This window comes from Scyliorhinus canicula, chromosome 18 (genome assembly GCF_902713615.1).
Source record: "Scyliorhinus canicula chromosome 18, sScyCan1.1, whole genome shotgun sequence".
Classification (NCBI taxonomy): domain Eukaryota; kingdom Metazoa; phylum Chordata; class Chondrichthyes; order Carcharhiniformes; family Scyliorhinidae; genus Scyliorhinus; species Scyliorhinus canicula.
The window spans coordinates 59,509,075-59,531,336 of NC_052163.1; the positions used below are offsets into that span (position 1 = coordinate 59,509,075).

At 46.7% G+C, this 22,262-nt stretch overlaps 1 protein-coding gene across 4 annotated transcripts in view; it reads right to left on the reverse strand.

The window, feature by feature from the left end:
• LOC119953216 (protein phosphatase 1 regulatory subunit 7-like) overlaps window positions 1–22,262 on the reverse strand; it is a 214,192-nt gene that overhangs the window by 131,433 nt on the left and 60,497 nt on the right. For all 4 annotated transcript variants that reach the window (XM_038777238.1, XM_038777239.1, XM_038777237.1 and 1 more), the window contains one exon: window positions 17,473–17,615. In XM_038777238.1, the coding sequence (XP_038633166.1) occupies window positions 17,473–17,615 (143 nt within the window). The remainder of the gene's footprint in view (window positions 1–17,472; window positions 17,616–22,262) is intronic.

Consider the following 22,262-nt stretch of genomic DNA (forward strand, 5'->3'; position numbering starts at 1 on the left):
TCCAGAAAGTTTCCACATCCATTACTTCCAAAGATAAAAACAAAGTCAAAATTGCAAGACAAACTGCTTTCTTGCACCTTTGTAGAAATTTAATGTCAGTGTCTATATGTGCGACCTTCTTGGAGATCCTCTCCACTTTGAGCCAGCAGTTTGCGGTGTCGATGGTAGTCATGATGTGGAGACGCCGGCGTTGAACTGCGGTGAGCACAGTAAGAAGTCTTACAACACCAGGTTAAAGTCCAACAGGTTTGTTTCAAATCACTAGCTTTCGGAGCACTGCTCCTTCCTCAGGTGAATGAAGAGGTGGGTATAGGGAAGAGGGCGAACTTTATTTTCTCAAGAAACCCAGCCATGTCGCCAACTCAGGTCTCTGATTTCGGGGGTTTGAGTCCCTCCACATTAACAGTATCCATCTCCGGGCTACCAGGGAGGCCAAAATATCAGCCTCTCTCGCCCCCTGGACTCCCAGCTCTTCCAACACTCCAAAGATCGCCACCTCTGGACTCAGCACCACCCTTGTTTTAAGTACCGTGGACATGACATGAGCGAAACCGTGCCAAAATCCTCTAAGCTTTGGGCAAGCCCAAAACATGTGGCCATGATTTGCTGGCCCTCCTGCACACCTCACACGCCTATCCTCTATCCCAAAAAACTTGCTTATCTGGGCCACCGTCACGTGTACCCGGTGGACTACCTTAAATTGAATCAGGCTGAACTGGCACATGATGAGGATGTGTTAAACCTGCCTAAGGCATCAGCCCACAAACCCACCTCTATCTCTCCACCCAGCTTATCTTCCCACTTGCCCTTTAGCTCCTCTATCTGAGTTTCCTCCGACTCCATAAACACTTTGTAGATATCAGATACCTTGCCCTCTCCCACCCCCGTTCTGGAAACTGCCCTGTCCTGTATCCCTGGTGGTGGCAGGAGAGGAAATCTCGTACCTGCAGATACCTAAACCCATCCCCTGCTGGCAGTTCAAATTTCTCCTCCAAATCCTTCAAACAGGTTAAGCTCCTATCTATAAATAAATCTCCCATCCTCTTGATCCCTGCTCTTTGCCATCTCTGAAACCTTCCATCCAGCCTTCCCGGTACAAACCGATCGTTATTGTAAATCGGGGCCCAGACCTATGCTCCCTCCGCTCTCCTATATTTCCTCCACTGTCCCCAGACTCTCAGGGCCGCCACCACCACCGGGCTTGTGGAGTACTGGGCCGGCGAGAACGGCAGAGATGCCCCCAGACTTGTATCCTTGCATGATGCCGCCTCTACACGCTCCCACACCGATGCGCCCCTACTCACTTCCTAATCATGGCTATATTTGCCGCCCAGTAGTAGTTACAAATGTTCGGCAGTGCCAACTCACCCAGTCCCCAGCTGCACTCCAGCAACACTTTGTTCACTCGTGGGGTTTTACCCCGCCCACACAAAGCCTAAAATCACCCTATTTACCCGTTTAAAAAGGCCCTCGGGATAAAGATGGGGAGGCACTGAAAAACGAACAGAAATTTGGGAAGTACCGTCATTTTCACGGTCTGTACCCTCCCCGCCAGTGACAGCGGGAGCATGTCCCATCTCCTAAAGTCCTCCTTAATTTGCTCTGCAAGCCGGGACAAGTTTAGCTTGTGCAATGTCCCCCATTCCTGTGCCACCTGGATTTCCAGATAGCGAAAGCTCCTTCCCACCACTCTAAATGGCAGCTCTCGCAGTTTACTCTCCTGCCCCCTCGACTGGATCGCAAACATCTCACTTTTCCCCATATTCAATTTATACCCCGAAAACCGACCAAATTCCCCGAGGATCCGCATAATCTCCCCCACCCCCCTTAACAGGCTAGAAGCATAGACGAGCAGGTCGTCCGCGTAAAGCGAGACCCGGTGTTCCACCCCCCCAGACCAGCCCATTCCAGTTCCTAAAAGCTCTTAACGCCATCGCCAATGGCTCTATGGCCAGAGCAAACAACAGCGAGGAGAGTGGACACCCTTGCCTTGTCCCCCGGTGCAGCTTAAAATAGTCCAACCTCAGCCGATTGATTCGCAAACTTGCTACTGGTGCCTGATAAAGCAACCAAACCCAATCAATGAAGCCCTGTCAAACCCGAACCTTCCTAACACCACCCACAAATAATTCCACTCCACCTGGTCAAAGGCCTTCTCCACATCCATCGCAACCACCACCTCCACACACCCCCTCCCCCAACCTCTGAGGGCATCATGATAACATTTAGGAACGTTCTAACATTGGCCGTAAGTTGCCTGCCCTTCGCAAACCCCATCTGGTCTTCCCCTATCACCTAAGGAACACTCCTCTATCCTTGTGGCCAATATTTTAGCCAGCAGTTTGGCGTCCACATTCAATAGGGAGATTAGCCTGTATGACCCACATAGCTCAGGGTCTTTCTCTCACTTCAGAATCAATCGAGGCCTGTGACATTGTTGGGGGAAGGACACCCCACTCCCTTGCCTCATTAAATGCCCTCACCACCAGCAGGCCCAACATCCCCAAGAATTTCTTGTAAAATTCCACTGGGTAGCCGTCCAGTCCCGGGGCCTTACCCAACTGCATGGTCTCCAGCCCCTCCATTATTTCCTCAATTTCAATTGGGGCCCCCAACCCTTCCACCAGTCCTTCCTCCACCTTCGGGAACTTCAACTGACCCAGGTACTGCCTCATCCCCTCCAACCCAGCTGGGGGTTCCGACTTATATAGCTTGCTATAAAACTCCTTCAACACCCCATTCACCCCTACTGGATCCAAGCTCACATTCCCACTTCTGTCCTTTACTCTCCCCATCTCCCTGGCCACCTTTGTTTTCCTCAGCTGATGCTCTAGCATCCTACTGGCCTTCTCCCCATACTCATATACCGCCCCCCTTACCTTCCTCAATTGCTCCACCGCCTTCCCTGTATATAACAGCCCAAGCTCCATCTGTAGCCTCCGCCGCCCCTTCAGTAACCCCGCCTCTGCAACTTCCGAATAAATATCTCCTATCCACCTGGAGTATCTCCCCAACCAGCCTATCAATTTCTGCTCGTTCCATATTTTCTCTATGGGCCCGTATCGAGATTAACTCCCCCCTAACCACTGCCTTCAGAGCTTCCCACACCGTTGCAGCTGAGACTTCCCCCGTATCATTTATTTCCAAATAGTTCTGAATGAACTTGCTCACCGTCCCGCACACCCCCTCATCTACTAATAGTCCCACATCCAACCTCCATTGCGAGTGCTGCCCTCTCTCCTTACTCACCCGTAGATCCACCCAATGTGGGGCATGGTCCGACACAGCGATCGCTGAATATTCGGTGTCAACCACCCTCGCCAGTAACGCCCTGCTCAGGATAAAAAAGTCAATCCGAGAATATACTTTGTGCATATGGGAGAAAAAAGAAAACTTCTTCACTCCTGGCTGTCCAAACCTCCATCGATCTACACCCCCATCTGCTCCATGAACCCGTTTAGTTCCTTTGCTACGGCTGGCACCCTCCCTGTCCTAGATTTTGACTGGTCCAACCCTGGATCAATGACTGTATTAAAATCTCCCCCCATGATCAGCTTCTGTGACTCTAGGTCCGGGATCTTACCTAACATCTGCCTCATGAATTCCACATTGTCCCAATTTGGTGCATATATATTCACAAGTACCACCTGCATCCCCTCAGGCTTCCCACTCACCATGATGTACCTGCCCCCCACGTGAGACACAATTCTCCCTGTCTCGAATGCCACCCGTGTTTGATCAGGATCGCAACCCCCCTGGTCTTAGAGTCCAGCCCTGAATGAAATACTTGGCCGACCCACCCCTTCCTCAATCTGGTCTGGTCTATAACCTTCACGTGTGTCTCTTGTAACATTGCCACATCTGCCTTCAGTCCCCTCAGATGTGCGAACACGCGAGCCCTCTTAACCGGCCCATTTAGCCCTCTGACGTCCCAAGTGATCAGCCTAGTCTGGGGGGGGGGGGGCTGGCTTCCCCCCCCCCCCCACCCCCTGCCGTTCAGCCATTACCCTTCTGTGGCCAGCCTCGAACTCGCGTCCCTCGCCTCCTCAGGCCCGGCATTGGGCCTCTGCAGTCCTCTACCTCTCTTTTGTCCTCTTGCAATAGTTCCTCCCCTGTCAGCAGAGCAGCTGCCCCCCCATTAGCCGCACCACAATCCCAACACCAGAGATATTACAAAGAACAATGTCAACGGGCAACATGGAGTTGTTTGCCATTTGGCTGACAATGTTGATACATGGGTCCACTCAAGCTGAGCACGACATGAGAATTAGAGCAGTGCTGAGAAGACTACAAGAGGCAGGATTAACACTGCCTCGCTAAGTGCTAAGTGCTAAGTCTCTAAGGACTAAGTGCGAGTTTTCAAAGCAAGCAATGTGATTTCTTGGTCACATAGTGAGTACATCAGGAATAAAGGTTGATCCACTGATGATCAGAGTCATAAAAGAATTTCCCTCTCAAAGGAAGATCACAGAGTTATAAAGGCACCTGGGAACGGTGAATCAAGTAGTATCATTTCTAAAAAATAAAATAACACAGCTCAACGAGCCACTACGATAGTTGTCATCACCAAGACAATGAATGGTAATGGGAAAAAGCACATCAGAAATCTTTCAGACTACTGAATTCAAAAGAGCTTGCAGTAACGCCACTAAGAGCTCACTGGTTTAAATTAAGATTGACGTAGTTCGATACTCGTATGTGAAAGAAGTCGAGAGGTTTGCTATAATGACAGACCATGCATTACCGGCAACTATACAAAGATTGAGTGAAAGTAAAGAAAGTGAAAAATCAGAAGAGCACTATAAACAGATCAGAAAATTTTACATTAGAGGATGGCTAGCATATACCACATAGGTACATGGATTACGGTAGAATGATGGTGTGTAGATTAATTTGTTCTTAATCTAGGACAAAAATTCAGCACAACGTTGTGGGCTGAAGGGCCTATTCTGTGCTGTATTTCTCAATGTTCTATGCCCTATAGCCCTATCTTGAGACCATATTTTGAGCAGAGAGTACATCTGGCATTGATCAATGATTTGCTGATATACGATGATAGATAGAATAGTAATCCCAAGAGCATTGGGTCTTGAAACCTTACAATGTCACATCTTAGATATTACCAAGTGCAGAGCTAGAGCATGGTATGGAAGGAATTATATCCAGAGGTATTGCTTGTACAATTCACAGACAGGAACCGAAAGAACCATCTACTCATTTGAATTCTGTTCAACAGTGTCCAGAGGAGCAACTGCAGAACATGAATGCCTCATTCCCTACAAACAAGAGGAGAACGAGTTATGATCAACTAGTGAAGGCACCACAATGCTTATCGGTTTCCAGTAAGGATCTCAAAAAAAACAGAGGAAGGAGAGAGAAGAAGAGAACACTGAGAGAGAAAGAAAAATAACATTTACCTGAGAGCAAAAGAGACGACATTTCCAATGAGGCTTCAAAACAATGAAATGTTCAGAATGACTTGGAGACTGAACAGAGACGCAAATGTAGTGTAATGGAGTATGTTAGACTCAGTCCCATAAAGTATTAACTATTAATAATCTGTGATGCCACAGAAGAAAGTGACACATACTCATGTGATCCAAGTGTCCAGAAGAAAGCAGCATGGAAAGAAGCTAGTGTGAGGGTATGTTCTCATTACTGTCAATATGTCGGTGGTGGGGTCTTATAGAAACAACAATCCGGGAAAAAATTAAGTCACATGGACAAATACAGGTTAATTAAGCAGAGCCAGCATGGACTTCTTAAGGGAAAGTTGTGTTTAACTAACTTGATGGGAGTTTTTTGAAAAGATAACAAAATGGTTGATGAAGGTGATGTCGTTAATATGGTGCACATGGACTTCCATTGGGCACTTGATACAGTGCAACGCAATCGACTTGTGAAAATAGTTAGAGCTCATGGAATAAACAAAATGGAAGCAACATGGATACAAAAATGGCTGAATGACAGGAAACAGAGAGCAATGATTACTTAAAAGTTTTTCTGAGTGGGGGAGGGGAAGATCTCGGAAATTTATAAAGAGCTCATGGAGTGGGAGGGAACCCAGTTAGGGGAGGTAAAGCGTAAGTGGGAAGATGAGCTGGGTAAGGACCTAGAGGCAGTTCTGTGAGAAGATGCTCTGAGTAGAGTCAACACGTCCTCATCATGTGCCAGGTTCAGCTGATACAATTCAAGGTAGTTCACCGGGCACACATGACGGTAATCCAGATGAGCAGGTTTTTTGGGGTAGAGGACAGGTGTGTGTGGTGTGCAGGAGGGCCAGCAAATCATGTCTACATGTTTTGAGCATGTCCAAAGCCTCCAGGATTCTGGCAGGAATTTGCCGTGTCATGTCCACGGTGCTAAAAACGAGGGTGGCACCGAGTCCTGAGGTGGGGATCTTTGAAGTGTCGAAAGACCTGGGAGTCCAGTGGGCAAGTGAGGCTGACATTTTGGCCGTTGCCTCCTTGGTAGCCCAGAGACAGATCTTGTTAGCGTGGAGGGATTCGGAGCCCCTGAAATCGGGGTTATGGGTTAGTGACATGGTGGGTTTCTCAGGCTTGAGAAAATTAAGTTCACCCGGAGAAGATCAATGTTTTTGATTTGATTTGTTAGTATACAGTGAAAAGTATTGCTTCTTGCATGCTATACAAACAATGCATACCGTACATAGGGAAGGAAGGAGAGACTGCAGAATATAATGTTACAGTCATAGCAAGCTGTAGAGAAAATATCAACTTAAAACGAGGTAAGTCCATTTAAAAGTCTGAAGGCAGTTGGGAAGAAGTTGTTCTTGAGTCGGTTGGTACGTGACCTCAAACGTTGGTATCTTTTTCCTGACGGAAGAAGATGGAAGAGAGTATGTCCGGGGTGCGTGGGGTCCTTAATTATGCTAGCTGCCTCTCCGAGACAGCGGGGATTGTAGTCAGAGTCAATGGATGGGAGGCTGGTAGGGGTCGTCCGGAGGTGGCAGCCGTTTAACGACTTCTTCGGGGAAAACTAAACTGCTCGCAGATACAATAAGGGGGGGGGAGGGGGTTAGGGAATAAGGGGGGTAGGGGAGGGAGTTAGTTTAGTTGAGTTCAATTTCGGCGGGATCAGCGAGAGAAGTTGGAGGGACTTGGTGATTGTGTGTATAAGCTATGTTGGTGGGGTATGGTTGTTGGTTGGGGGGTGTTACGCACTGAAATATGTTTACATTTGTATATTTTTAAAAAATAAAATCATAAATGCCTTAATAAAATGTTTGTTAAAAAAAAAGAATGTTTTGCTGCCTGGAGGAAGGTTTGGAGAGGTGTTCCTCAGGGGTCAGTGTTGGGACCCCTGCTTTTCAAAATATGGATGAATTATCTAGATCTTGGTGTACAGGGCACTAGTTCACAATTTGCAGATGATAGAAAACGTTAAAGTATTCTAAACTGTGAGGATAGTGTAGAACTTCAAAAGGACATAGACAAATTGGTGGAATGGACGGATAGGTGGCAGATGAAGTTCAATGCAGAGAAATGTGAGATGATACGTTTTGGTGGGAAGAATATGGAGATACAATGTAAAATAAAGGGTGTAAAAGTGGACACAGGAGAGAATGGATCTGGGTTTATATGTGCATAAGTCAGTAAAGGTATCAGGACAGGTTGAGAAAGCAGTTAAGAAAACACATAGTATCCTAGGCTTTAATCATTTGGAGTACAGAATTTGAGTATTGCTAAAAAAAAAAGACATGCTGTCTTAAATTTTCATCTTACACTCATCAGCACAGGTTGCACAATTACCAACAGTAAAGGGAACAATATATACGTCATGAGAAGAGAGCGCTGATTGATTGGCAAGTGGACTCTGATTGGTAGTGACTTTGCCACTCATGAAAAGATCGAGAATGACACACACCCCTGTCTACACCCATGTCTGCTTCATCCGATGCCAATGCTTATGTAGTACATTGTATATATTGTGTTGCCCTATTATGTATTCTCATGTATTTTCTTGAATTCTGTTCAATTCCCTTTTCTTCCCATGTACTGAATGATCTGTTGAGCTGCTTGCAGAAAAATACTTTTCACTGTACCTCGGTACACGTGACAATAAACAAATCCAATCCAATCCAATCCAATCCAATCTACATCAACGGCTTTGAAGTGGAGATGGTCGAGAGCTTTAAGTTCCTGGAAGTCACCATCACCAACTGTCCTGGTCCACTCACGTTGATGCAACAGTCAAGAAAGCCCAACAACGTCTCTACTTCCTATGGAAGCTAAAGAAATTCGGCATGTCTGCATCAACTCTCACAAACTTCTACAAATGTGCCATAGAGAGCATCCTATCCAGCTGCATCACAGCTTGGTATGGCAACTGCTTGGCCCAAGATCGCAAAAAACTGCAGTGCATCGTGAACTCAGGCCAACGCATCACAGAAGCCTGCCACCTCCCGTGGATTCTGCCTATACCTTCTGCTGCCTCGGGAATACAAACAGCATTGTCAGAGACCCCTCATATCGAGGCTTTGACCTCTTCCAGACCCTTCCATCAGGCAGAAGATACAGAATTCTGAAGACGCACACATCCAGATATAGGAACATCTTCTTCCCCACAGCTACTAGACTCCTCAACGACCCTCCCTTGGACTGACCTGTTCCCTGAAAGAACACTATTCACGTCGCCCTATGCTGCTCTCCAATCACTATTTGTTGATGTACCATTTGTCAATGTACTCTGTCAATTTTCTTTTTATTTCTCTACTATGTATGTATGCACTGTGTACGTTCCCTGGCCGCAGAAAAATACTTTTCACTGTACTTCGGTACGTGTGACAATAAATATCAATCAATCAATCAATGGATTCATGTAACTGATAAACGAAGCAATGGCTATTTGAGAAAAAAAGGTTTTTTCACACAGTGAGTGGTCAGGATCTGGAATGCACTGCCTGAGTGTGTGGTGCAGGAAGGTTTAATCGAAGCTTTCAAACAAAAAAGGTATTTTGGAAAGGAGCAATTTTCAAGGTTTTGGAGAGAAAGCAGATGAATGGTACTAGGTGATATGCTCATTCAAAGAGCCGGTTGCAGACACAATGGAGCAAATGGTTACCTTTTTTTCTGTGCAGTTCTGTAATATGTTACAATTATGAAGTTGGACTGTTTGCAGCTAATAGGCTTGGGGAGTTTTTGAAACTACTCCAACCCAACAACATAATAGTTTCCATTATGTCTTTTTCATTATTATTCTGTCTACTCCTCTCATTTCCCATAATTAAATATACTTATTCCAAAACAGGATCATAATAATTTCAAAAAGATTCCACCAATCCTTCCATATTTTTAATTTCAGCAAAATCTTTATTCTTTTCAAACTTGGATAGGATTGGAAATGTGTCAACTTGTTACAATCTCCTTAATTAATTAGGTTGAGAAGAAGCGATGGTTTTGTAAAACTGAGCCAATGGTTATAAAACCTGTAGATTATAGAAGGAGAGACTGGTGGGATTCTTGGGGAAAATGGGCAGGATTTTTCCCTGCAGGCTTCTGGACCCTGTTGCCAATCGCCACCAGAGTCACCAATATTGTTGCCAATTAATAATGATGCTCTTTAGAGTCGCCACGTATCAAATGATACCAACACAAGGCTTTACCGGATATCGATCAAAGGACCACACAGCCAGTTAGTCAGTTCAAGTTCAAAGATGATTTATTTACACACAAGGATTACTTCGACATGCAACACAAAACACTACAAGTTAAACTACACCTAACAACTACAATAACTTATACTTAACTTCAGGACAACCGGCTCGATGCAGATGGACAAGGCCTTTGTCCCGATCTTGTGTGGCTGGGTGGAAGAAGTGGCTCTGTTTCTGCTGGGCTCATCCATCTGCTGGCGATCGTTGATCTTGAACTTGTCTGTCTGGTCGTTATGCTGCACTTGGGTTGGCATTGGCCGGATCCAAGAGAGACCGAGCACATGGCTGTGTCTCTTCTTATCCCTCTGAGATTTTGCGCACTTTGAGGCGAACCTTAACTTGGACCCAATAATTCGATGGGCTTCGATCACTGCCTTCGATTTTGGCCAATAAAGGGACGGGTGCTTTGATAGCTGGGCTTGTCCTTAGTGGTCATTGACCTTGGCTGTTTGGGCTCCCTGAGTAAAGGGAGTGGCACCGATTAGGCTGTATCTGTATCGGTTACCTGAGTACAGTTGTTTTGTTCTGGGGAAATGGGCCATTAGAATGCAAACGAAGCAGAGGTTTCGATCACGTCTAGCTATCTGGATTGCAAATAGACACACCAGCTCGGAGTCTGTCGGAGTCCTGGGTTCGCCATAATTCCCATGGTCCTTTGCAGATGGCCATCTGAGATGGCTACATCCCGTCCTCTTGATCCTGAACACGAAGCGTAGTGGATCACACTGTTGATCCCTTATCCATCCCTGGTGTGCCGGTTACCCTTGGTCAAGGCAGTTTCTACTCTACTCTGCCCTATGTTTTTGGAGCATTTACCGAACATTTCTATTAACAAATCATACATTCATAATTTCTAACGGGTCACTATAAAACATTCACTGTTACGCACAATTGAATATCTAATTAACACAATCTAAGCTATCTCATGCTGCTGGCAAATATCAAAAAGAACTTATGTACAATACAAGATTTCAAAACAGCAGCATCACATTCCTACTTAATCCATCAAAGTTAGAGAGATATTGTTGAGTTGGGTGAATTCCAAAGAAGGGGGCTTAGAGTGTAAATATCGAGGAGCGGGAGGTTCTTTTTCGCCATTTGCGGAGTCTAAGTGTCTGGATGACACTGCAGATCATTGCAATTACCAGAAGGGCCTCTACTGTGTATGAAAGGGGGTACAATTTGGTAATGTTTTTGCACCAAGTGGGGGTTTCAGTGTCTATCTCTAGGTGTGGTGTGGTGTCCGTGCTAGGGGTGTCATGTTGTGTGGTGATGTTCGGGGCTGGTGTGGTTTGTGGTACAGAGGCTTATAACGCGCGCAGTTGTATGAGTCCAGCGATGATCACAATGTAGGTCATCAGTCCTCTCTTCATCTTGTCTTCTGTCTTCCGTTTTCCGTATATTCCTTGGGGTGCAAGCATTATACCTGTTATTATCTTCGGTTAATATCTCGTTTATTTGTCTTTCTCTCCTTAACTTCAAGTACCCATTAGAATCGTCACCATGTGTGACTCCCTCATTTTTTTCTCGAAATAACATTTTGAGACAAGACATTGCCAAAAAAAAATTTCTTTGTAAGTGCAGCGATTCTCGCAGCTGGTGGTCGATGCAGGGAGTGTGCGGACAATTTCTCTGTCTAGTCTTTCCTTTACTGCAACCAGTGATGACTGAGGCTCATCTTACTATCCGAATTTTAGGGCGGCCAGTTTTATAGCCAGTTTCATCGTCCAGGGTTCAGAGGTCATTCGCGTGTAGCAACATATGTGGCAACCAAGTGCGTCAAACGTGTAAATAGCATATGGGGAACGACCAGAGGGTCGCGAAGGATAAAGGGATGAGTGTACAGACTGGCAAAGGGCATTTTTCAAACCACAATAAAAGACCAGAGAAGGGAAAACTAAGACCTGCCAAAGACAGTGCAAAGTGTAAAGAAGCATTCCAGAGCACTCGAAGTGACGGGAACATGAGTTGCGTGTGCGCCGCGGCAGGGCAAGAATAGGTGGAATCCAGGGGTAGGGCGGTGATCAGTGCCGTTGCTCTACTACCCGAGCTTAACTGACCGGATGCATTTGGGTCCTCAGGCAGGGCGGGAATTAGTGCCGTTATTTCCTACCTGGGTGACCTAAGCGAGCAGAAAGAATTTGTAACACATGTGAGATCCAACAATTGTTTCTTTAATAGCCATTGGTCAGTAAAAGGCGTCGGAAGAGTAACTATGACTCTATCAAGAAATTGGGTGTTAATTAAAACCATATAACAAGAAGAAAGGAAGAAGGAAAATAAATAGGTGGGCAGGCTCCATCAGAAGGTAAGACACCGTATTTCTTATAAGGCGTCTTTTTCTCATCATCTGGACACCTCAGGGTTCTGTATCGCGGTACCGGGGGCTGGAGTGACTGTGGCAGGAGAGGTTGTACCACTGGTCAGTGATCGTGGTCAATTCGGGGCGGCTGGCCCTGTCGTTGGAGTCAAGCTCAAGGTGGAGGGTCGTACCTGTGGGCGGAGACAAGGTCAGGTCTGTGGGTTGGACATGCTGTCAGGGCTGGGGAGGGTTGGACTAGGTTGTCGATGGGTGGGGCAGAATCATCTGCTATTGCTAGGGAGATGTGTGGGAGTGGCTACATTGGGTTCCATAGACTTTGGGCTAGTTGATGTGGAACCAATCAATCAGTTTTACCATTGGGGTACATTATCTTGTACACAGAGGGGCTTACTTTGTCTGAAATGGAGTAGGGTTCTGTAAATTTGGGGGAGAGGAAAGAACTGGGATTGTAAAGAGAAACCATTACTTGTCGACTGACTGTGTGCTCTACGGGATGGACGGTTTTGTCAAAGCTGGCTTTACTCTGCTTTCTTCTAGCGCCTAGTCGGACAGCTGCAGCAAGCTGTGCTGCTTGAATATTGTCTGTGACTTGTTGGACCACTTTTTCATGGGTGAGGGCAGTGACTGTGGGGCTTGCCAAATCGAGACCTAATAAATATTCAATTCCTTTCATGGGCCATCCGGTCAGGAGAGTGTGGGTGGTGAAACCTGTGGAACTGAAAACAGTGTTCTGAATAAACATAAGGGCAAATGGGAGAACTGTGTCCCATGTAGTATTATTCTGTTGCACCATCTTTGTAATGGTCATTTTGAAAGTGCAATTCATTCTCTCAACAATGCCGCTGGATTGGGGGTGATACGCGATGTAAAATTTTTGTTTGATTCCAAAAATCGTTCGGACATTTTGCATGACTCTGCCGGTGAAATGGGAACCTTGGTCTGATTCAATGCTGCGGGGGAGTCCCAGGTGTGTAAATATCTGTTGGGTCAAAATCTTAGCTGTGGCCTTTGCAGTGTTTGTCCGTGAGGGAATTGCTTTGACCCATTTTGTTAAAGTGTTGATTACCACTAATACCACTGTATCGCTGGTTTAGGTCACCAGGGGCTGGTTTAGCTCACCAGGCTAAATCGCTGGCTTTTAAAGCAGACCAAGCAGGCCAGCAGCACGGGTTCAATTCCCGTACCAGCCTCCCCGGACAGGCGCCGGAATGTGGCAACTAGGGACTTTTCACAGTAACTTCACTGAAGCCTACTCGTGACAATAAGCGATTTTCATTTCATTTTTCATTTCATACGTATTTGAAACCATTTCTGAAAGGAGGGAGGGGGCCAATGTAGTCGAGTTGCAAATTTGTCCACGGGCCTTTAATAGGTCGGGCGTGTCTCAATTGTCCCTTCTTGGAGTACCTTTCAGCATTGTTCTGTGCACAGATTAAACAATTCTCAACATAATGTGTTACATCGGATTTTAAATCGGGCCACCAGTACAAAGGTCTTAAATGAGCAATGGTATTGTCTATCCCCTGATGTCCGTGTCCATTATGAAACTGGTAAATTATCTGGTTTCTGTCCTGGGTGGGGACCACATAAATTCCATTTTTCAAAACTATACCGTCCTGTACCGTCAGTGAGTTCTTGCATTTGTCATCGGAGGCTGGGAAGTTATCGTCTAAAACTTGTTTGAGAGTGCCGTCTGCCTTTTTGGCCTGGGATAGATCCTCGATATTGGTCTGAGAAACCTGGACTGCATGTATCAGTCAATCGTGACCTTGGCATGATCCTGACTTAGCTAAGGCGTCTGCTTTTACATTTCCGGGTGGGGAGGAACAATGATGGCTTCTCACTTTAATAATACCATACATGCGGTCTTTAGCTGTCCTAAGAATGTGTTTCAACAATGTGGCTGAGAGTTGGGGTTTACCATCAGCGGATACGAATCCTCGAGATTCCCACAGGGGCAGGAATTCTGTCAAGCTATTGCACACATATAAACTGTCCGAATGTATGTCTGCAGGGGTTGGGAAGGAATCGGGGTGCTGCACTACATATGCTATGGCTGCTAGTTCTGCTGCTTGTGATCCTAGGTGGCCGGGCAATTTTAAAGATATTTCTTCTAATGCGCATCCCTGTGCGTCTTCTACATAAATTCCACAACCAGTTATTTTCTTTCTATTTTCTATCGTGGCGGAATCATCTATATACATTTTTAAAGCGTTGTCTATGGTGTGTGGATTCTGCGTTTTACTGCCTGCTCATGTGTGCAGTGACTTTGAAACAAAGGGTCCTGTGTGTGTTGGGCTGTTATGATCTGGCACTCATGTGGGGTCCCTGCACACTGAAGGTTATCTGCTAGTAATGTGTGGGTCTTTGTATGTTTGACTGTAATGTTCCTTTCTTGTAACAACAGTGCGGGTGCTTTCCTTTTCAGGACATGGGCGGCTCTATTGTGATGTTCTGTGTCCTCCACATATCTCTGGGCGGTTTCATTTAGTTCTTGCCAATTGGGGGCACCTTCCTCATCTAAATTTTGTCCAAAAGTATACCCAAATCCACTTTGCAGTGGAAAGCAGTGACTGAAAATTCTCTATTTGTTGTCTACATATCGCATGGTCTACTGTGCTCTGTCTTTGTTCTGTAGTAGAGCTATGGAGCGCTCGTAAAGCTGCCTTTAAATCCGCGCATTAACTCGTTAACTGTGCGACCTGCTGTTCTGTCTCTTCTCGTACCAAGACTGCGTGCTGTGTATCTTGGTAGGCTTTATCGTGCTGGGTCTGAAAGCTGCTAAGGTGAACTAAACAAGATTGGTGTGCCCGCTTGACATCAGCCATCTCTTTATCTTTAGCTGCCAACTGATCCCGGAATTGCTCAATAATCATTTCGCTTTCACTGTAGTTTCCCTCATTCTTCTCTTCAGACTCAACCAGATGGCTGCGGAGCGTCCTTACGACCTCCTCTGTGCCTCGCAACTGTGCCAAACAAGACCCTATTGCCATCGGCTTTCGCACTTTCGCTGCATTTTTCTTATGCACCTCGGTTAGGTTGTCCCACTAAGTTTGTCCTATGCTTCCTGGACCTGACTCTTCCTTTGAACAAAAATCGGACCAAAGGGGCCATCCCTTCCCCTTTAAATACTTCCTCAACTCTTCTTCCCATATGGGGCACTGCTCTACTCTGTTGATCGCTGCAACCTCGGGTTCCTGTAGGTTCATGAAACATTCCATTGCTTTTGTGGCTGTTGCTTCTAATATCTCTTTTCCAACCGTTAATCTCTGTTCCCTATCGTTAATTTGGGACAGGGGGATAAGGCGGCGATTTGAACTGCGGGTATGGCCTAAGCTATTTTCCGGTTCACAATTCCCTCGATAGTTTTGACACAATCTAACGAGCTTACCTTATACCCCTGCTAGTACGCATGCAGGTTAGTACACACTTTCGAAATTCGATGATTTGGTCGATATGGCCTTGCACTTGTGGTTCTTTCTCTTTCACGCAATTGGATTTCAAAGTTTGTGGGTGCTCTCGGAGTGACAAAATCACTTCTAATTCGAGTCCCAGCAGAGTCGCCAATAATGTTGCTAATCGCCAACAGTCACCAATAATGTTGCCAATTAATAATGATGCACTTTAGAGTCCGCCAGGTATCAAATTATATAACCACAATGCTTTACCGGATATCGATCAAAGGACCACACAACCAGTTAGTTAGTTCAAGTCAAAGACGGTTTATTTACACACAAGGATTACTTCGACATAGAGCACAAAACACGACAAGTTAAACTCTCCTAACAACTACAATAACTTATACTTAACTTCAGGGCAACCGGCTCTATGCAGATGGACACGGTCTTTGTCCGGATCTTGCGTGGCTGGGTGGAAGAAGTGGCTCTGTTTCTGCTGGGCACATCCGTCTGGTAGCGATCGTTGATCTTGAAATTGTCTGTCTGGTCGCTATGCTGCACTTGGTTTGGCATAGGCCCAATCCAAGAGAGACCGAGCACATGGCTGTGTCTCTTCTTATCCCTCTGGGATTTCACACTCTTTGGGGCGGTCGTTAACTTGGAGCCAATAATTCAATCGGCTTCAATCACTGCCTTCGATTTTGGCCAATAAAGGGGCGGGTGCTTAGCGGTCATGACCTTGGTTGTTTGGGCTCCCTGAGTAACGGGAATGGCACCGACTAGTCTGTATCTGTGTCGGTTACCCAAGTACAGTTCTTTTGTTCTGAGGAAATGGGCCATTAGAATGCAAACAAGCAGGGGTTTCGATCGCGTCTACCTATCTGGGTTGCAAATACACACACAAGCTCTGAGTTTGTCTGAGTCCTGGGTTAGCCATAATTCCCATGGTCCTTTGAATGTGGCCATCTGAGATGGCTACAACCCAACCATCAGACCGAGAGGTGGTCAGAAACCAAATGGCTTGGGAAACAGTCAATCACTATGATTTTCCCCAGGGTGGCCATTAATGAAAAGAGTGTGAGCTCATTGTTCAATTATGGATGGCTGGAGGTCCAATCCAAGGATTTCCAGCTTGAAATCAGCAGCAGGATACAATGTCAGGTAAGGGCGATGACACTTCACAATGGAGGCACCCTCTCACAACTGCCTCCAGGTAGCTGAGCTGGATCCCCGCTGCCAACACAAACCTAGCGGCCAACTGGAAAGTCGAAGTCAGTTCCTTTAATTGGCTTTAAATAGCCATTAACAAACCCATCACATGTGGCAGATAGTTCGGCTGCATCCCCAACCCCAGTCCTCCTCTGGGTGGGGATTGGGCCTGGGAACTGGCACGCTAGCCGGCAATGTCATTTTTAACCCGAAAATCCTCCTCGAACCCCAGCCACAGTGGGGCCTAAAAATCATTAAATGAATTGGAGTAAGGCGAGGCATTGTAAATTGTACACACTAATTGTGATTTTGTTTTCTACACATCAAGAATAATTTTCTTAAATTCTGCGCATTTGTTTAAAATGTATTTGAAAACAATTGGAAGTTACAGTGCAGAAGGAGGCTATTCAGCCCATCGAGATTGCACCGGCTCTTAGAAAGAGCACCCTACCCAAGCCCACACCTCCACCCTATCCCCATAACCTAGTAACCCCACCCCACACGAAGGGCAATTTTGGACACTAAGGGCAATTTAGCATGGCCAATCCACCTAACCTGCACATCTTTGGACTGTGGGAGGAAACCGGAGCACCTGGAGGAAACCCACGCACACACGGGGAGAACGTGCAAACTCAGCACTGACAGTGACCCATGCCGCGAATCGAACCTGGGACCCTGGAGCTGTGAAGCAATTGTGCTAACCACTATGCTACCGTGCTGCCCTACTCAGCTTGTAACTCTTATGAACTCCAGTTAGCTTTCTAAAGACCAGTTAATGTGCTGAACTACTTATTATAAACAACAATGCACAACAGAGGAATTGCACTATTTTTCCAGATCCCAGTAACCGTTGCAGTTCTACTTACATTAATGTCAGATAACTGGTTATGACTGATATCCAGAGATGTCAGATGGGAAAGTCCTACAAACTCTCGTGATTCCACACAGATCAGCTGGTTACTGTCCAGCCTCAATCGTTGCAATTTCCGGAGTCTGAGCAGACCTTTCCCTAAACATGACAGAGAAAGGTTAACAACTAACATTTTAGATTTGGTCCTATGCTGCACTCAGCCATGGATTTAAATGCAACTGGTACTTCTGCATCCAACAAAATGCTTATTATGATGACATTAGGAACAAGTACATTAGTTGTCTGGTGTGGTGCTGAGCCAGACACACCAGGAAGACTGCACATTTTGAACTCGTCGTCAGTGAGGCAGATGATCTTAGTTTCTCAGTTACATAAAATACTTGCATTAATATAACGCTTTTGAGGACTTCAGAATATCCCACAGTGCTTTACAGCCAGTGTATTGGTGTTGTAATATAAGAAACACAGCAGCCAATTTGCACACAGCAATGCCACACATACATCAATGTCACATTGACTACATAACTTGTTTTAACAAACATCAGTCAGGAAGCTGGGGAGACTTCCTCTTCTGTTATTTGGAAAAGATGCCACAGGATCTTTTACATCAACCTGAGAAGATCTATGGGGCTTTGACTTTGGTTTAGTGCCTCTTCCAAAAGGTGGGACATTTTAAAGTACCACACTCCCTCAGTGCTGTACTCGAGTGTCAGCCAGGGTTATGCGCTCGGTTCTCTGCAGTGGAGCCCGAACCAACAACCTTCTGACGCGGAGGAGAGAGTACAAAACTGAGCCAAGGCTGACACCTTGGGGAATTACAGATAACATTGACTCAGAGTAAAAGAGAAGGAAATTTTTTTTTTTTAAACTATGAGCTGGAATTTTCAATCCTTATTGCTATGTTATGTCCATTGCTATGATGTGCACGTTCTGTGACAGCAAAAAAGTGCTAAGCTATGATGGCTGCAGCATGCTGACACTTGCTCCTTGGGCTCACATAAATAATGGTCACTTGGATAAGGAGCCTCAGGATTTCCCATGCACCTTCAGATGAGGAGGGAACATTAATTCCGTGGATTAGGAGGTTTAGACAGAAAACCTCCACCAAGCAGCTAAATGCAGAGCAGGACTTTTATTTTATCTAATTACAAGGATCCATTGGAAAGCATCTAGTATAAATGGACACCTGTGACATTATTGTATTATTGTACTGTTATTAAAAATCAAACAGTGATGAATATGGGTCGGCAACATTGTTACACCTTCTTTAATCAGTGGGTACTGAAAGGAAGAGAATTTCTGGAGTGCACAAATAACATGATTTAGATGAATTAGTTCCCTTTTGTTTAAAATAAATTATTTTATGATTGAATTATTATATTTGTTGTCCCTCCTCACAACTTCCATTTGAAATATTTCTGTTCATGACGTTAAAGAGGCCCAGGGCAGAATTCTCCAATCTCCGATGGCGAAATCGCATTCAGCCGGAGAATGCGTTTTTACGCTGGAATCGGGGGCAGCAGCGTTTTTCTGATGCTCCGTCCCCATAAAAGTGGCGTACTCACACCTTTGGGACGGCCTCAGGCTGTCACATGAGGCCCTCCCCCAATGCCGTGCCCCCGATGGCGTGGGGCGCTGTCCTCACAACTTTTGGGGACCTCGCGTGGCAGCTGCAGACTGTGCCCAGCGCTGCCACAGTCGGGGGGGGTTCCGCCAGCAGGGGTGGGCTTCAGTGGGCGCTGGGGTGACTCAGGGGGGTGGGGTGGTCCAGGGGTGGTGAGAGGGGTTACAGGGGGCAGTTTTTGGCAGGCCGGGTCCACGCTCGGCCACAGACCCAGCTGGTTTAGCTCACTCAGCTAAATCACTGGCTTTTAAAGCAGGCCAGCAGAACGGTTCGATTCCCGTACCAGCCTCCCCGGACAGGCGCCGTAACGTGGCGACTAGGGGCTTTTCACAGTAACTTCATTGAAGCCTACTTGTGACAATAAGCGATTTTCATTTCATTCTGCGGCCGTATCCGCAGGTAAAGCCTGGGGCTTTACGCGGTGCGGCTGCTAGACGGCGCCCCCCCCCCCCCCCCCCCCCCCCCCCAACCCCACCCCACCCGGCGAAGGATCGGTGCGGGGGCAGCGGCGACTTTTTGGTCATAAGACCAGAAAGATCTTGGACATAGCCGCAGAATCGGAGAACCCAGCACCCAGTGTCACCATCGGAGATCAATTAAAAATTAAACAGCACTGTTCATAGAGTCATAGAATTTACAGTTCAGAAGGAGGCCATTCAGCCCATCGAGTCTGCACCGGACCTTGGAAAGAGTACCCTACCTAAGCCAACAACTCCACGCACTCCCCGTAACCCCACGTAACCTTTTTTTTTGGACACTAAGGACAATTTAGCATTGTCAATCCACCACATTGACACAGGGAGAACGTGCCGACACCACAGCGACAGCGGAATCGAACCTGGGACACTAGAGCTGTGGAGCAACTGTGCTCACCACTGTGCTACGATATTGCCCTTCATAGCAAGAGGAAATGCCATTCCATAAGAAACATAACATATTAACATGAATAGATAAATAAACAGGGAATTAAAATGTATTAATTACTCATTCTCATCAAATCACACATTATAATGCTTACATGCTATAAATTACCCCCCCCCCCCCCCCCCCCCCCCCAGCATGTTTTCAGTGGGGTGTGCCACAATAAATATGTTGGATGGGTAACCCACTGCCTTTCGGCCCACTAATGATCAAGTTTCTATGACCAGGGGAAGGAGGGAACCATCCTTCAATTATTGCTCAATCAGAGCCCTCAATCTGCCTTCACTGTCATAATATGCTGGGCAGGAAGTTGGGAAGGCCGCGTTTTTAAAAACAGTCAGTTCAAAGGTGGGGGAGGGGGGGTGATACATTCTTTGGGGGCTGCCTGTGCACATTGGGGGAGCCCCTCCAACATGTTACCCCACCACCTGTCCACCATAACCTGCCTTGCATCTCCCTTTGACCCCCAAACGAGTGCACCTGAGCCTTCCCACCCTAAAAGCCTGGGATTTACCTCACTTCGGTTGCCATTGCTCTTCTTCGTGGAGAAGCTTATAGGTGCTAGCACTGTCCACAACTGAGTTGCTACTAGCGTTGCTATAGCTGATATCCAATCAGACAGGCCAGCAGCTCCCGAGGGCAGGGCTTTCTCCCGCTGAGAACCGGGATGTAGGGAGGGGTGGGGTGAGGTGGTGGGGGGCGTTCAGACCATACAGGAGGATGTGTGGCGTATCCGCTGGGGCATCACATGTGCGTGAGGCTCAGTCTGAGTTTTAAAAATAGTTACTCTGGAGTTAGAAGTGATTTTTGTGCCTTCTAACTCTTTCAGAGTAACTATCAGGGTAAAACTGGCAGAACCATCCAAAGTGTATCCCAGCAATCTAGGCAACCCCTTCCAGACCTTTCAGGCAAAGTCCCTAACCTTTTTTTAAATAAATTTGGAGTACCCAATTCATTTTTTCAAATTAAGGGGCAATTTAGCGTCCAATCCACCGAGCTTGCACATTTTTGGGTTGTGCAGGCGAAACCCACACAAACACAGGGAGAATGTGCAAACTCCACATGGACAGTGACCCAGAGCCGGGATCAATCCTGGGACCACGGCGTCGTGAGGCCGCAGTGCTAACCCACTGGGCCATCGTGCTGCCCCCAAAGTCCCTAACCTGTAGACACCTGAACTCACTACCCCTCGGCAGCTCTACCTTTTCCCTTAGCTCCTCCAGACTGGCGAACCCTTCCTCCAAATACAAACCCCTCAGCTTGACCAGCCCCACTTCCCTCCACCTCATGTATACACTATCCATCTCCCCCGGCTCAAACCCATGATTCTCGCACAGCGGTGTTAGCACCGATCCTTTCCACCCTAAAATGCCTCCTCAGCTGATTCCATATCTTCACCGTGGACTGCACCACTGGGCTCCCTGAATACCTACTCGGAGCCATTGGCAATGCTGCTGTCACCATAGCCCTCAAACTAGACCCCTTACAAGATTCCTCCTCAATCCTTACCCACTCTACCCTTTCTCCTTCCCACCACCACCGCACCTTGTCCACATTCACCGCCCAATAATAATGAAGCAAGTTTGGCAACGCCAACCCCCCCCTGCTGCCTCTGTAGCAGGGTCCTCCCCACCCTCGGCACCTTCGCCACCCATACAAATGAAATGAAATGAAATGAAATGAAATGAAAATCGCTTATTGTCACAAGTAGGCTTCAATGAAGTTACTGTGAAAAGCCCCTAGTCGCCACATTCCGGCGCCTGTTCGGGGAGGCTGGTACGGGAATTGAACCGTGCTGCTGGCCTGCCTTGGTCTGCTTTTAAAGACAGCTATTTAGCCCAGTGTGCTAAGCTAGCCCGTCAGAGATGATTGTGACAACTTTCCGAAAAAAGGCCTTTGGTATAAAGATCGGAGAGCCTGAAAGATAAACTAGAACCTTGGCAGAATATTCATTTTCATCACTTGGACCTTCCCCACCAACAATAAGTGCAGTGTATCCTCTTAAGATCCTCCCTAGCCTCCTCCACCAGCTTCGTTACGTTCCACTTATGGAGCCCCGTCCATTCCCTCGCTACCTGAATCCCCAAATACCTAAACCTATCCCTCGCTACCATAAATGGCATCCCCCCTAAATTAGCTCATTCACCGGGAATACCTCGCTTTTCCCTCCATTCAGCTTGTATCCCGAGAACCCCTCCAAACCTCCCCAACAGGCCCATAATCCTTCCCATACTCTCCAA